Genomic DNA, 14,967 nt, shown 5'->3' on the forward strand with positions numbered 1-14,967 from the left:
TATTTGGGTGTGAGCAAAAATACGCTTTTTGTGTGTGTTCCTTTAAATGCAAATGAGCTGCTGCTCCCGGCCCCCTTTCCAGAAGAGGGTGGAGCTTTAACAGATTGTGCTTTGGTTGCTCAACAACAACAAAGCTGGAGAATCTCACGCAGCCAAAATGAGGATTGTCAGTAACGGTGTTCAGCCTTACATTGTTCAAACCGGAGTCGACACTGATGGAGAGACTCAGGAAGAAGTTACAACTTTTAGAATGAAACTGGACGTTTCTGAATGGATAGTGGATAAATTTATGTAGTTGCTGTGGAGTTGATTCAACTCATCCACTAGCATGTGCCGTCATGTTAATCTTTTGTGCAAAACCCGTATGGATGCCCACTATACATAGCGTACCTGTTTGCCAAACAGAGCCATACACACCAGGCTAAAGTTTATGATTGCTATCAAATGCTGACTCTAAATAGTGTTCTGTGCTCATCTGTACAATCAACGACAGAACAGTTAGCATGCTTTGCTCGAACTTTTCCATGGTGTCAGAGCTGGTACACCGTTGTCGCTTGCGAAAACAAAATGGCGGCACTGTTTGTGGAAACGTGCAGATTAAAGTGTTAGTTCACCCAAAAATTAAAATAATGTTATTTATTACTCACCCTCATGCCGTTCCACACATTCGTTCATCTTCGGAACACAAATTAAGATATTTTTGATTAAATCCGATGGCTCAGTGAGGCCTGCATCCACAGCAATGGTATTTCCTCTCTCAAGATCCATAAAGGTACTAAAAACATATTTAAATCGGTTCATGTGAGTTCAGTGGTTCTATTTTAATATTATAAAGCGACAAGAATATTTTTTGTGTGCCAAAACAAAACAAAAAAAGACTTTTTAACAATATCTAGTGATGGGCGATTTCAAAACACTGCTTTGGAGCATTATGAATCGCATATCAAACCACCAAACTGCTGAAATCACGTGACTTTGGCGCTCCGAACCACTGATTCGATTCGTAAAGCTCTGAAGCTTCAAGAAGCAGTGTTTTGAAATCGGCCATCACTAGGTATTGTTAAAAATTCGTTATTTTGGTTTTTTTGGCACACAAAAAATATTCTTATCACTTTATAATATTAAGGTAGAACTACTGAACTCACATGAACTGATTTAAATATGTTTTTAGTACCTTTATGGATCTTGAGAGAGGAAATACCATTGCTGTATATGCAGGCCTCACTGAGCCATCGGATTTCAACAAAAAATCTTAATTTGCATTCCGAAAGATGAACAAAGGTCTTAGGGGTGTAGAACGACATGAGGGCGAGTAATTAATGACATTATTTTCATTTTTGGGTGAACTAACCCTTTAAGGGGCAGTAATATAATAATAATAATAATAATAATAATACATTTTATTTATAATGCGCTTTTCTGGAACCCAAAGCCCTAGTAATAATAATAAATTCCCCAAACTATGTCACTTGGGGAGCAAAATCTGAGCGGCTCGTTTTTTTCTTCACATGCTTGCAGAGAAAGTCTTACCAAAACAAAGTTACAGGGTGGTACTTTTTCATATTTTCTGAGTTGGTAGATGAACCGGGGTTCTGATTATAGCACTTAAACATGGAAAAAGTCAGATTTTTTATTATTTATAATTTTTTTATAATTTTAAAATTATTTATTATTTTAATTGATTATTTAAATAAATTATTTAATGAATTCCTCCTCTAAGAGTCTAACCCTATTGTTTACCAATGGCATTACATCACCATGGTAATAAATTGTGCCCACTCTATTCAGTATAATGTGCATTGGATTTCCTTGCGGCAGCGCTGTTATTTTAGATCAAAGTTGCTTAGAGAATGACCCAACTACTTGCATCATGTAAAGTGAATAGCCAGGCCCACCAGCCTGTGTGAGAGTCTCAGTAACCTGATTAGCCAGCCTGTCAGTTATAATAAGACCAGTCCTTGGATCTAGTAGCCATCGCTGTGTCAGCTAGTGTGTGATGACAAGGAAGACTGGGAGAACCAGCCACAACAGGAGACAACGAAGTGAGTAACTTAAGATAAAGCAAAAGGTTTGTGTTTTAAAATAATGTGTGCTTGCATGCTCAATTTAACATTTAACAAGGATTCGCTTTAGAGATGTTGATGTGGGCTGAACAAATATTATTCTGGAACACTTGCATCGCTGGGTTTGTAATATACCCTAACCCTAAAGAACAGTTTCAATATTGTTCTAAATTGATCTAATATAATAAAATGTAATAAAAAGTTGATTAAAATTAAATTGTTTATTTATTTTTAATTTAATTATTTTATTAATAAATTAATTGAATTGTTTTTAATTATTTAAATAATTCTTCTTTAAGAGTCCAACCTCGTTGTTTCTTTAGCTGTTACTTCCAGCTCTATAATGCACTTTTTAATCTATGCTGTTGAGTGATATGTGATCAATTGTTTTCGGGTTGTTTTAGGCTGCAAGCTTCTGCAGAGAAACGGGGCGTCTATTGTGACTGTGGTAAGTGAGTAAAACAGACAGGCAGGGAGGGAGGGGAAGGAAAGAGTCTTTCAAAAAAACCCATGGAGTTTCTTGGCAAGGGGAGGGTGAAGAAACACAGACTGTGGGTGGAACCCTGTGACAATGTAGATCAGGCACCTACACCCTCCCTGGTTCAAAAACACTAGTACCACGAGTGCTTACAGTGGTTAGTACTGCTTTAGATCAGGGAGGCTATTAAGTTTAAGTTTAATTCGATGGATAATACAGGCTTACGCTGAATAATACCAGGTGGACAAGGACTAATAGTCTGCTTATTGTAGGTAAAGAGGATTTGTGTCCAGACCCCCAGACAGACCCCTGCTTTGCTGTTAAAGACAGGAAAATCCGGAATGTCCAATCCCGCACTGGGCGCTCATCAAACCAATGCCCAAGCGGCCCGTCCGGACCAGACCGAGAGCAATGGGTCATCCGTGCCGTCACCCCAAGCTTTGAGGAAACCACCTGGGCATCTGAAGTTGGCATGCAGCCTTTCTAAATCAGACTCCGACCTGCTGGCTTCCCCTCATTGTGAGGACGACGGGCCTCTAGGTGGCCGGAGCGAATCCCTGTCCAACTGTGCCGATGAGAGGAAGGAAATGGAGCAGATACCTTCGTTTGCCTCTGAATGGGATGAGGTAAGAGCTGATGAACTTCAGATTAAAGAGCAGAGGAGGGAGAACGTGACACTTCCTCTCATGAGGGACAAACAAGAGAGATTGTAAGACGTGAGCAGGGTTGTGTGTGACGTGTGACAAGTAATGCACAGTAATGTTTTGAATTTACACTATAATACCCAAGTTACTTTTTTAAAATACACTACTGTTCAAAAGTTTGGGGTCAGTATGTTTTTTCTGTTCTTTTTGCATTTATGCATTAAATTGATGGAAATAACAGTAAAGACATTTGTGATGTTAAAAAACATTTCTATTTTAAATAAATGTTGTTCTTTCGAACCTTTTATTCATTCAAAGAATCATGCATCACAGGTTTCCACAAAGATATGAAGCAGCACAACTGTTTTCAACATTGATAATAATCAGAAATGTTTCTTAAGCAGAAAATCAGCATATTAGAATAATTTCTGAAGGATCATGTGACTCTGAAGACTGGAAAATTTAGCTTTGATCACAGGAATAATTACATTTTACAATATATTACAATAGAAAGCAGTTATTTTAAATATTTCACAATATTTACTGTGTTTTGATCAAATAAAATGAAATATGCCTTGGTGAGCAGAAGAGACTTCTTTTAAAAACACATTAGAATATTTTACCGACCCCAAACTTTTTAACGGTAGTGTATGTACTGTTGGTTTTCTATTTAGTCTTATTTACTGGCAAATGCAATGTTTAACATCTCTCTTCCCCATAATGTAGTGCCTTAGGCCTATGTAGTGTATGTGACACAGTGTCTATACAGAAGCAAGCAGCGTGGTGCAATAAAACTTTATCTCTGCTATTATCATTGACAAAAACGCTGATACAGTATGGGTGTAGGTGTTGCATGCAAAGTACAGTATGTCAGCCTTGTTCAAAAAAAAAAAAAAAAAAAAAATACAACTAGCCAAGCATAGAGGTAGCATTCTGGAAAAGACACTACTTTTTATTACTAAAAATTACCATTTTAAAATTACCACAGTCTTCCTTTACCATAGCATAGTCATGTAATAATTTAAGAAATGTTTCCTTGGCAACCATCTGAAATAAAATGAAATAAATTTCAAGTATTAAAATTACAAAAACCCAAGCTGTATAAATAAAAATAAATTAAACTTAAATATTACTATTTAAAGGGGACCTATAATGCCCCTTTCACAAGGTGTAATATAAGTCTCTGGTGTCTCCAGAATGTGTCTGTGAAGTTTCAGCTCAAAATACCCCACAGATCATTTATTATAGCATGTCCCTATTTGGGTGTGAGCAAATACACACTTTTTTTTGTGTGTGTCCCTTTAAATGCAAATGAGCTGCTGCTCCCGGCCCACTTTCCAAAAGAGGGCGGAGCTTTAACAGCTCATGCTTCGGTTGCTCAACAACAACAACAAAGCTGGAGAATCTCACGCAGCCAAAATGAGGATTGTCAGTAACGGTGTTCAGCCTTACATTGTTCAAACCGGAGTCGACACTGATGGAGAGACTCAGGAAGAAGTTACAACTTTTAGAATGAAACTGGACGTTTCTGAATGGTTAGTGGATACATTTATGTAGTTGCTGTGGAGTTGATTCATCTCATCGACTAGCATGTGCCGTCATGTTAATCTTTTGTGCAAATCCAGCGTTGAATTGACCCACGTTTGTGAAGCAGTCCGGCGTAAAATGACGGCATGACAACAACACTCTACTACAACAACTCTTCCTCTTCTCTAAAGCAGCCCAACATGGCCCCGCCCCCTTTGTTGTGTGTTCTTGGGGCGGAGTTTATGTAAATTTTGGGGTTTGTGATGTCACCAACCCGGGAAGAAGCTTGTTGTAGTCCCTACCAGCCGTTTGTTGTAGTCCTTAAACAGAAAATTCTTTAAAAGAAAATATCTCCCTTTGCACAAACTAAAGTTAAAAAAGTGAAATCATAATCAACCACCCCTTTAAAAAAAATAAAAATGACAAAAGCATATACTAAAAAAGTGTAACTAAAATGAAAAATATAAAAATAAAAGCTAGTTCAAAAAAATATTAAAAGCTATAATAGTATTAAAATAACTAAAATAACACTGGTTCAGAACAAAATCAAGTAAACAATAACAGATTTTTTTAAGAGAGATACGAATAACAGTAACTGTCTTGTTACTTTGAATAAAAAGCAACAATGTAACATTTTTTCATTTTTAGAACTTTCATCACAGGTAGCGCAACAATGTAATGTGTTACTTTTAAAAGTAACATTCTCCACCTCTAGTTGTGGGTGGGAAAGAAATTCTGGCAGTGCGTAAGCTTGAGGAGGAAGGGAGGAAGACGAGGCAGCGAGTCTTGACAGTATCAGCGCCAGTGGCTGAATGCTGAACGCTTGGCTGGGCCCATCAGTCCTTCTGCTGCTCTATGCTGGCCACAGCACACGGGGCTAATTGGGCCTTAACTGTCACTCCGCATCTTCTCAGGAAGCTTCCCAGGGGTCGGCCCACGCTGCACACACAACAGCTCCCCTCCCCTCGTGCCACAGCTTTAGTCAGAGCCCGAATGAGTGCAGCCGCTGCATTCACACCTTGTGCTGATTAGCGGTTCACATCAGGGACAAACATGCATGTTGATTAAATCACTGATCACGATTATTGACGCTGTCAGCTGTTGTAATGGTATCTGACTAGGCAAATGAAAAAAGAGTGTTTTCAGTAAATAAAATAAAGCAATAACCCACTCAATCCTGGATGTTACAGGGATCTTCCCACAGTTAAAATCAGCATGAAACAGAAGTTGTGATCATCTTTTCTTCCCAACTGTGATGTATATCTGCGTGAAAAATGTAGGGCGGGGCTTGATTTTGTCTGTGGGGAATTGATTAGATGGTTGTGAGAAGAGATGTATGGAAGCTTGTTTCCACCACTAAATAAAAAAGGTAATTGCAACTTTTTATCTCATAATTCTGACTGTTTTTCTTGCAATTTTGAGTCATAAAGTCGGAATTGCGAGATAAAAAGTCAGAATTGCGAGCTATAAAGTCGTAATTGCTTGATATAAAGTTGTAATTGCTAAGTCAGAATTGCATGATATAAAGTCGGAATCGCGAGTTATAAAGTCGGAATTGCAAGATATAAAGTCGGAATTGCGAGTTATAAAGTCAGAATTGCGAGAAATAAAGTCGGAGTTGCGAGATATAAAGTCGTAATTGCATGATATAAAGTCGGAATTGCATGATATAAAGTCAGAATTGCGTGTTATAAAGTCGGAATTGCGAGTTATAAAGTCGGAATTGCATGATATAAAGTCAGAATTGCGTGTTATAAAGTCGGAATTGCGAGTTATAAAGTCGGAATTGCGAGATATAAAGTCGGAATTGCGAGATAAAAAGTCAGAATTGCGAGAAATAAAGTCAGAATTGCGAGATATAAAGTCGGAATTGCGAGATATAAAGTCGGAATTGCGAGTTATAAAGTAAGAATTGCGAGAAATAAAGTCGGAGTTGCGAGATATAAAGTCGGAATTGCGAGATATAAAGTCGGAATTGCATGATATAAAGTCGGAATTGCGAGTTATAAAGTCGGAATTGCATGATATAAAGTCGGAATTGCGAGTTATAAAGTCGGAATTGCGAGATATAAAGTCGGAATTGTGAGATAAAAAGTCGGAATTGCGAGAAATAAAGTCAGAATTGCGAGATATAAAGTCGAAATTACATGATATAAAGTCAGAATTGCGTGTTATAAAGTCAGAATTGTGAGATAAAAAGTCGCAATTACATTTTTTATATTTAATTTCATGGTGGAAACGAGTTTCTTAAGAGATGTCACTGCAAGAGGGAGGGGAAGTTATTCTGATTAAAGATCACGTGGCACATGAAATAAAAAATAATAATAATGATGTACACGGATAAATCATTTATAATAAACACTGCAATATTCCATAAGAAACAAAGATTGTCCATTTTGATTTCATGGTGATTTTAAGGGGTGTGGTTAGTTCCTAAAATTGGATGTGCTAAGGTTTTATGGGTAATTGCAAAAACATTGCTAAGGTGCTTGTTTAAGTGTTTTTAATTATTACAGTGGCTAACTGAGTCATTGCTAGACTGTTCTTGTGCAGTTGTTAAGATGTTCTGAGACCGTGCTATTTTAATATTGTTTATATACTATTATAGTATTTCATTTTTCATTTTCATCATTTATTTTTATATTGCTTTATTTTTCTGGGTGCTTGCTAGTTTCTAGGTCATTTCTAAACAGACACAGATAAGGTGGTAACTTAGCACATTAATATTAAATTCAGTTGTGCAGTCACATGAATGCATATTTCGAGTATTTTACAAATGCTTGACTTGCGTTACTCTTCTGATCAGAATTGAGACTCTATCCGTTTTGTTATAAAAATACTTAACACTGCTTAACATTCTTCTTTTTTTTAATAAAAGAAGAATACTAGGGGCAATCACATCTATACTCAAAGTTTTATGAAACATTAGACTCAGGTGGTGCTGGGAGTGATTATGTTATCAGATTCTGGAGCATTATTCAAACTGTAGACTTCACCAGTTTAATGGATCTGCTGTCAGATCATCAATTTGGCTCTCAGGGTGGAGTGTCCTATTCTCAAGAACATCCTGTTTCACATTGATGCTGCTTCACATTATATATAGATGACATCTATAAGCTTGAGAGAGGGAGGCTGAAAATGAGAGAGGGTGGGTTTGGAGAAATGACTGGGAAGGTGAGGTGGGCTTACTGTTAACACATCAATACAAAACAACTTCTAATGCTAAATCCGAGCTGAGCGGGACACAGTCAAGTATGCTGGCACACGATCACACTGTATCCCGTGCAAAAATGCTGTATCGGCATTTGTGCGTTAGTCACTGTAATGAACGTTCCTCGGACAACTTCTGAAGTGTGTAATGTTTTTGATGTAAAAAATGTTCTCCTTTGCCAGTACCATGGCAGGATGCAGTATGGTATTCTTTGACGTGCATTGAATTGCTATGTAAATAGCATGGTATATGAATTAAAATGGCACTTTTTAACTCCATTTTCAAAGTACCAAAGTGTTACATCTCTGTATCATGGTACATTACTGGACAAACAGAAATGTTATACAAGTTTTGATGAATTAATGAATTCCACTTTTGACACGCAATATTCAATTCATTAAACTCATATTGATTCAATCGTGCCATAGAGGTTTAAATGATAAAACTACTCAAAATTTCATTTTATTTTAAAACAAGTAGTTGTACTTTATTCACATAATAAAATCACTCAAATGTTAATACTAGACAAATCAATTCATTTTTAAATACTAAAATCATTTCTTGACGATATTGGTTGTATTTAAATGCATGTAAAGTAAGCCTTCCTCACATTTTTAACACTGACTTTAACACTTTAACTGTGACTAAAACAGCCCATAGCTCAGAGTGTTAATGTTTCAGCACTTCTGCAGAAAACCTGTTTAAAAATAATTTCGTCTTTGAGTGAGCGGTCAAACATGCTTTCCACAGATGGCTATATAAGTCTCTTCATAATTTATATGCTAACGGAAGATGTCAAGGGAAACGTATCTTCAGATGGCAGGCGAAAGATGCGCACGGGGGAAAAGAAGTGGGCGGCAAATGCTTTCACCTGTCAGAAAGCTTCTGAGACTTTACAGCCCGTTCCACACACAGGCCCTGCATGTTCACTGAGCTTTGTTGCAAATTAGTGGCACTGGCCAGTCCTTATTTTTTCTAAAATCAGTTTTTGTTTGCATTTGCACGTGAGTACAAGAATGCAGTACAAGAAGCAAATGCATGTAAAGAGATTAACAGTAAAACGTGCAGTTAATTATTACCAGAATAATTCATTAAAGGGTTAGTTCACCCAAAATCATTTTTTACTTACCCTCATGCCGTTCCACACCTGTAAGACCTTCGTTCATCTTCACACAAATTAAGATATTTTAGTTGAAATCCGATGGCTCCGTGAGGCCTCCATAGGGAGCAATGACATTTCCTCTCTCAAGATCCATTAATGTACTAAAAACATATTTTTTTCTTGCAATTGTGAGTTATAAAGTTGGAATTGCGAGATAAAAAGTGGGAATTGCGAGCTATACAGTCGTAATTGCTTGATATAAAGTTGTAATTGCTAAGTCAGAATTGCATGATATAAAGTCGGAATTGCAAGTTATAAAGTCGGAATTGCATGATATAAAGTCAGAATTGCGTTTTAAGTTTAAATCGGTTCATGTGAGTACAGTGGTTCAATATTAATATTATAAAGCGACGAGAATATTTTTGGTGCGCCAAAAAAACAAAATAACGACTTATTTAGTGATGGCCGATTTCAAAACACTGCTTCATGAAGCATCAGAGCACAAATGAATCAGTGTATCGAATCATGATTCGGATCACGTGTCAAACTGCCAACGGCTGAAATCACGTGACTTTGGCGCTCCGAACAGCAGATTTGATACACTGATTCATCTGTGCTCTGAAGCTTCCTGAAGCAGTGTTTTGAAATCGGCCATCACTAAATAAGTGCTGATGTGTATGGACTTTCAAAATATAACAAGATATGTGTTTTATGTGCTTTTACACAATTCTGCTCTTTTATCCAGTTTGAAATATTACAGAATGCACTGCATAACAGTTGCACAGATGCATTTACTGATTGGTATAAATTGCAAAATGCATATATGTGGTTTTCAGAACGAGACTGTGGTGGTGATCATATCCCGATCTTATGGCTTTACTTTAATCAGAGTTCCTCTGTGGTGTCAGCGAGGTTTGGCCATCACTCCGGTCTCTGAAGCCTGTAATCTTGTTACTCTTCTGGCACATGGGATGAGGTAGAGCTGTATGAAATCTTTATTACCCCCCTACTTCACATTTTCTCAAGCTGCTGGCTTCTACATATTCACTCATTAGGTTGGACATTGTGTGATGTTCCTTATTGCTGTCTCTGCAGAATGAAAATGCTCGCCTTTCATGAACTGCTTTTGGAACTCCATGGCTTGAGGCTACGACCGCAATAACTCTCCCGCTACGTCGCTGTCTCTCTCTCTCCGTCTCTCTCTCCAATTTCATGAGACTATACTTCAGTGAATTCCTCAAAAACAAACTTCTACACATTTCCAAGAATCTGTGCATTTTTAGACAATATACGAATGCTAAAGTCTTTCTTACACTATTTGTTTGTAATGGAAAAGATGTTAAAGGAATATTCTGGGTTAAAAATCTGTGGCATCATGCTGCTGATTACTACAGAAAAAAAGACTCACCCCACAGAGCAAATACAGTGTGTTACGCAGCATGTTTGAGCTTCCGCAAGAACCAATGAGGTTCATTCTCGTGTTACGCAGCACGTTTGAGCTTCCGCAAGAACCAATGAGGTTCATTCTCGTGTTACGCAGCACGTTTGAGCTTCCGCAAGAACCAATGAGGTTCATTCTCGTGTTACGCAGCACATATGAGCTTCCGCAAGAACCAGTGAAGTTCATTCTCGTGTGTTACGCAGCACGTTTGAGCTTCCGCAAGAACCAGTGAGGTTCATTCTCGTGTTACGCAGCACGTTTGAGCTTCCGCAAGAACCAGTGAGGTTCATTCTCGTGTTACGCAGCACGTTTGAGCTTCCGCAAGAACCAGTGAGGTTCATTCTCGTGTTACGCAGCACGTTTGAGCTTCAGCAAGAACCAGTGAGGTTCATTCTCGTGTTACGCAGCACGTTTGAGCTTCCGCAAGAACCAGTGAGGTTCATTCTCGTGTTACGCAGCACGTTTGAGCTTCCGCAAGAACCAGTGAGGTTCATTCTCGTGTTACGCAGCACGTTTGAGCTTCCGCAAGGACCAGTGAGGTTCATTCTCGTGTTACGCAGCACGTTTGAGCTTCCGCAAGAACCAGTGAGGTTCATTCTCGTGTTACGCAGCACGTTTGAGCTTCCGCAAGAACCAGTGAGGTTCATTCTCGTGTTACGCAGCACGTTTGAGCTTCCGCAAGAACCAATGAGGTCATTCTCGTGTTACGCAGCACGTTTGAGCTTCCGCAAGAACCAATGAGGTTCATTCTCGTGTTACGCAGCACGTTTGAGCTTCCGCAAGAACCAGTGAGGTTCATTCTCGTGTTACGCAGCACGTTTGAGCTTCCGCAAGGACCAATGAGGTTAATTCTCGTGTTACGCAGCACGTTTGAGCTTCCGCAAGAACCAATGAGGTTCATTCTCGTGTTACGCAGCACGTTTGAGCTTCCGCAAGAACCAATGAGGTTCATTCTCGTGTTACGCAGCACGTTTGAGCTTCCGCAAGAACCAGTGAGGTTCATTCTTGTTACGCAGCACGTTTGAGCTTCCGCAAGAACCAGTGAGGTTCATTCTCTTGTTACGCAGCACGTTTGAGCTTCCGCAAGAACCAATGAGGTTCATTCTCTTGTTACGCAGCACGTTTGAGCTTCCGCAAGAACCAATGAGGTTCATTCTCTTGTTACGCAGCACGTTTGAGCTTCCGCAAGAACCAGTGAGTTCATTCTCGTGTTACGCAGCACGTTTGAGCTTCCGCAAGGACCAGTGAGGTTCATTCTCTTGTTACGCAGCACGTTTGAGCTTCCGCAAGAACCAGTGAGGTTCATTCTCGTGTTACGCAGCACGTTTGAGCTTCCGCAAGAACCAATGAGGTTCATTCTCGTGTTACGCAGCCGTTTGAGCTTCCGCAAGAACCAGTGAGGTTCATTCTCGTGTGTTACGCAGCACGTTTGAGCTTCCGCAAGAACCAATGAGGTTCATTCTCGTGTTACGCAGCACGTTTGAGCTTCCGCAAGAACCAATGAGGTTCATTCTCGTGTTACGCAGCACGTTTGAGCTTCCGCAAGGACCAGTGAGGTTCATTCTCGTGTTACGCAGCCGTTTGAGCTTCCGCAAGAACCAATGAGGTTCATTCTCGTGTTACGCAGCACGTTTGAGCTTCCGCAAGGACCAGTGAGGTTCATTCTCGTGTTACGCAGCCGTTTGAGCTTCCGCAAGAACTAGTGAGGTTCATTCTCGTGTTACGCAGCATGTTTGAGCTTCCGCAAGAACCAGTGAGGTTCATTCTCGTGTTACGCAGCACGTTTGAGCTTCCGCAAGAACCAGTGAGGTTCATTCTCGTGTTACGCAGCACGTTTGAGCTTCCGCAAGAACCAGTGAGGTTCATTCTCGTGTTACGCAGCACATTTGAGCTTCCGCAAGAACCAGTGAGGTTCATTCTCGTGTTACGCAGCACATTTGAGCTTCCGCAAGAACCAGTGAGGTTCATTCTCGTGTTACGCAGCACGTTTGAGCTTCCGCAAGAACCAGTGAGGTTCATTCTCGTGTTACGCAGCACGTTTGAGCTTCCGCAAGAACCAGTGAGGTTCATTCTCGTGTTACGCAGCACGTTTGAGCTTCCGCAAGAACCAATGAGGTTCATTCTCATGTTACGCAGCACATTTGAGCTTCCGCAAGAACCAGTGAGGTTCATTCTCGTGTTACGCAGCACATTTGAGCTTCCGCAAGAACCAGTGAGGTTCATTCTCGTGTTACGCAGCACGTTTGAGCTTCCGCAAGAACCAATGAGGTTCATTCTCATGTTACGCAGCACATTTGAGCTTCCGCAAGAACCAGTGAGGTTCATTCTCGTGTTACGCAGCACGTTTGAGCTTCCGCAAGAACCAGTGAGGTTCATTCTCGTGTTACGCAGCACATTTGAGCTTCCGCAAGAACCAGTGAGGTTCATTCTCGTGTTACGCAGCACGTTTGAGCTTCCGCAAGAACCAGTGAGGTTCATTCTCGTGTTACGCAGCACGTTTGAGCTTCCGCAAGAACCAGTGAGGTTCATTCTCGTGTTACGCAGCACGTTTGAGCTTCCGCAAGGACCAGTGAGGTTCATTCTCATGTGTTACGCAGCACGTTTGAGCTTCCGCAAGAACCAGTGAGGTTCATTCTCGTGTTACGCAGCATGTTTGAGCTTCCGCAAGGACCAGTGAGGTTCATTCTCGTGTTACGCAGCACATTTGAGCTTCCGCAAGGACCAGTGAGGTTCATTCTCGTGTTACGCAGCACATTTGAGCTTCCGCAAGAACCAGTGAGGTTCATTCTCGTGTTACGCAGCATGTTTGAGCTTCCGCAAGGACCAGTGAGGTTCATTCTCATGTGTTACGCAGCACGTTTGAGCTTCCGCATGAACCAATGAGGTTCATTCTCGTGTTACGCAGCACGTTTGAGCTTCCGCATGAACCAATGAGGTTCATTCTCGTGTTACGCAGCACGTTTGAGCTTTCGCATGAACCAATGAGGTTTGTTCTTGCGTGTCAAATGTATAAAAGCCTAAATTCTATCTGTTTATCATATAAAGCGATCTATTTATGAACTTTTAGAAGTGTCAAAGTGTTAGTTGCAAAGCTGTCAATGTAGGGACAGAAATCTCTTAGATTTCATTAAAAATATCTTCATTTGTGTTCCAAAGATGAACGAAAATCTCACGGGTTTGGAACGAAATGAAGATGAATAAATGATGACAGAATTATCATTTTTGGGTTAACTAACCCTTTAATTATTCATATCAATCCATCTTATTATCAACGTGAAGAACATGATATTATGAAAGTAAAATTGATTTGCACATGCTATGCATTTCCAAATGAGCAGGGTAGGACTTGATTTAATCTGTGGGAAATTGATTAGTTTTACTTTGGAATAGCATGAATTGTGCAGAATATAAATCAGGACTTTGCATTAATAAAATAAATCAAGTTTCTTTTTATGTTAAGCCTATAGTTTTAGTATAAATGTCATACATTGCCAATCCACCAATATTTTTATATAGAGCTGAGTACCTCTTCCTTTAATGTGATCTGTAAAATGTCTGTACTTCCGAACACATATGAGGAGATGAAGCCTGGAATGCGGACAGGCAGCTGAGGGATTCTGGGATGTGCGCCATGGAAAGGTGTGATGATGCATTGTGCATTCTATAATGGATAGACATGGGAAGTGTACAGAAGTAAGTCAGTACAGTATGTAGGTTACTTGAGAGTGGGAAATGCAAAGACCTGTATGGCTAGAGGGGATCTACCACGTGGACCGTGGCATCTGACTGCTAAATGAATCTAGGGGCTTGCCAGCATGTTGATGCCACAAGCACACAGCAGATGAGTTTGCCAGACTTTAAATATTACATCAAAAACCAACGTTTTTCTATTTCAGGCTTCTCCTAAAAGTCTATTGATTGGAGAGTAATCTTGAAGCTTTTACTCGGAAGCAAAAGTATTCTTATAAATGTGCTTTCAGTTTGCTTCTCTAGTCGTTTCCTTTTGATTTCTTTTAATGTGAACATTTGTGACCCTGGACCACAAAACCAGTCATAAGTTGCATGGGTATATTTGTAGCAATAGATTTGTAGCAATAGAACAATACATTGTATGGGTCAAAATTATCGATTTTTCTTTTATGCCAAAAGTCATTAGGATATTAAGTAAAGATCATGTTCCGTGAAGATATTTTGTAAATTTCCTACCGTGAATATATAAAAAAAATTATTTTTGTGAGTGGATATGCATTGCTAAGGACTTCATTTGGACAACTGTAAAGGAGATTTTCTCAATATTTAGATGTTTTTGCACCCTCAGATTCCAGATTTTCAAATAGTCACATCTCAGCCAAATATTGTCCTATCCTAACAAACTATACATCAACGGAAAGCTCAATTTCAAAAAATTGACCCTTATGACTGGTTTAGTGGTCCAGGGTTGCATTTACGATTCTGACTTGATTCGGGACCAACACCGGGTGTGAGTTTTTCCACTATCTGT

The 14,967-nt window shown here is 39.6% G+C and overlaps 1 protein-coding gene across 7 annotated transcripts in view; it reads left to right on the forward strand.

The window, feature by feature from the left end:
- The first annotated feature begins 1,816 nt into the window (after nucleotides 1–1,816).
- The window catches only part of anks1ab (ankyrin repeat and sterile alpha motif domain containing 1Ab), a 38,238-nt gene continuing 25,087 nt past the window's right edge, over nucleotides 1,817–14,967 (forward strand). For 3 of the 7 annotated variants that reach the window (XM_048198513.1, XM_048198515.1, XM_048198514.1), the window contains exon 1: nucleotides 2,553–3,167. In XM_048198513.1, the coding sequence (XP_048054470.1) occupies nucleotides 2,883–3,167 (285 nt within the window). In that variant the 5' untranslated portion in view covers nucleotides 2,553–2,882. Of the gene's footprint in view, nucleotides 2,043–2,478; nucleotides 2,512–2,550; nucleotides 3,168–14,967 lie in introns of those variants that run through there. The other 4 variants (XM_048198510.1, XM_048198511.1, XM_048198512.1 and 1 more) reach the window with 4 other exon arrangements.

Source organism: Megalobrama amblycephala, linkage group LG8, assembly GCF_018812025.1.
Source record: "Megalobrama amblycephala isolate DHTTF-2021 linkage group LG8, ASM1881202v1, whole genome shotgun sequence".
Taxonomy (NCBI): domain Eukaryota; kingdom Metazoa; phylum Chordata; class Actinopteri; order Cypriniformes; family Xenocyprididae; genus Megalobrama; species Megalobrama amblycephala.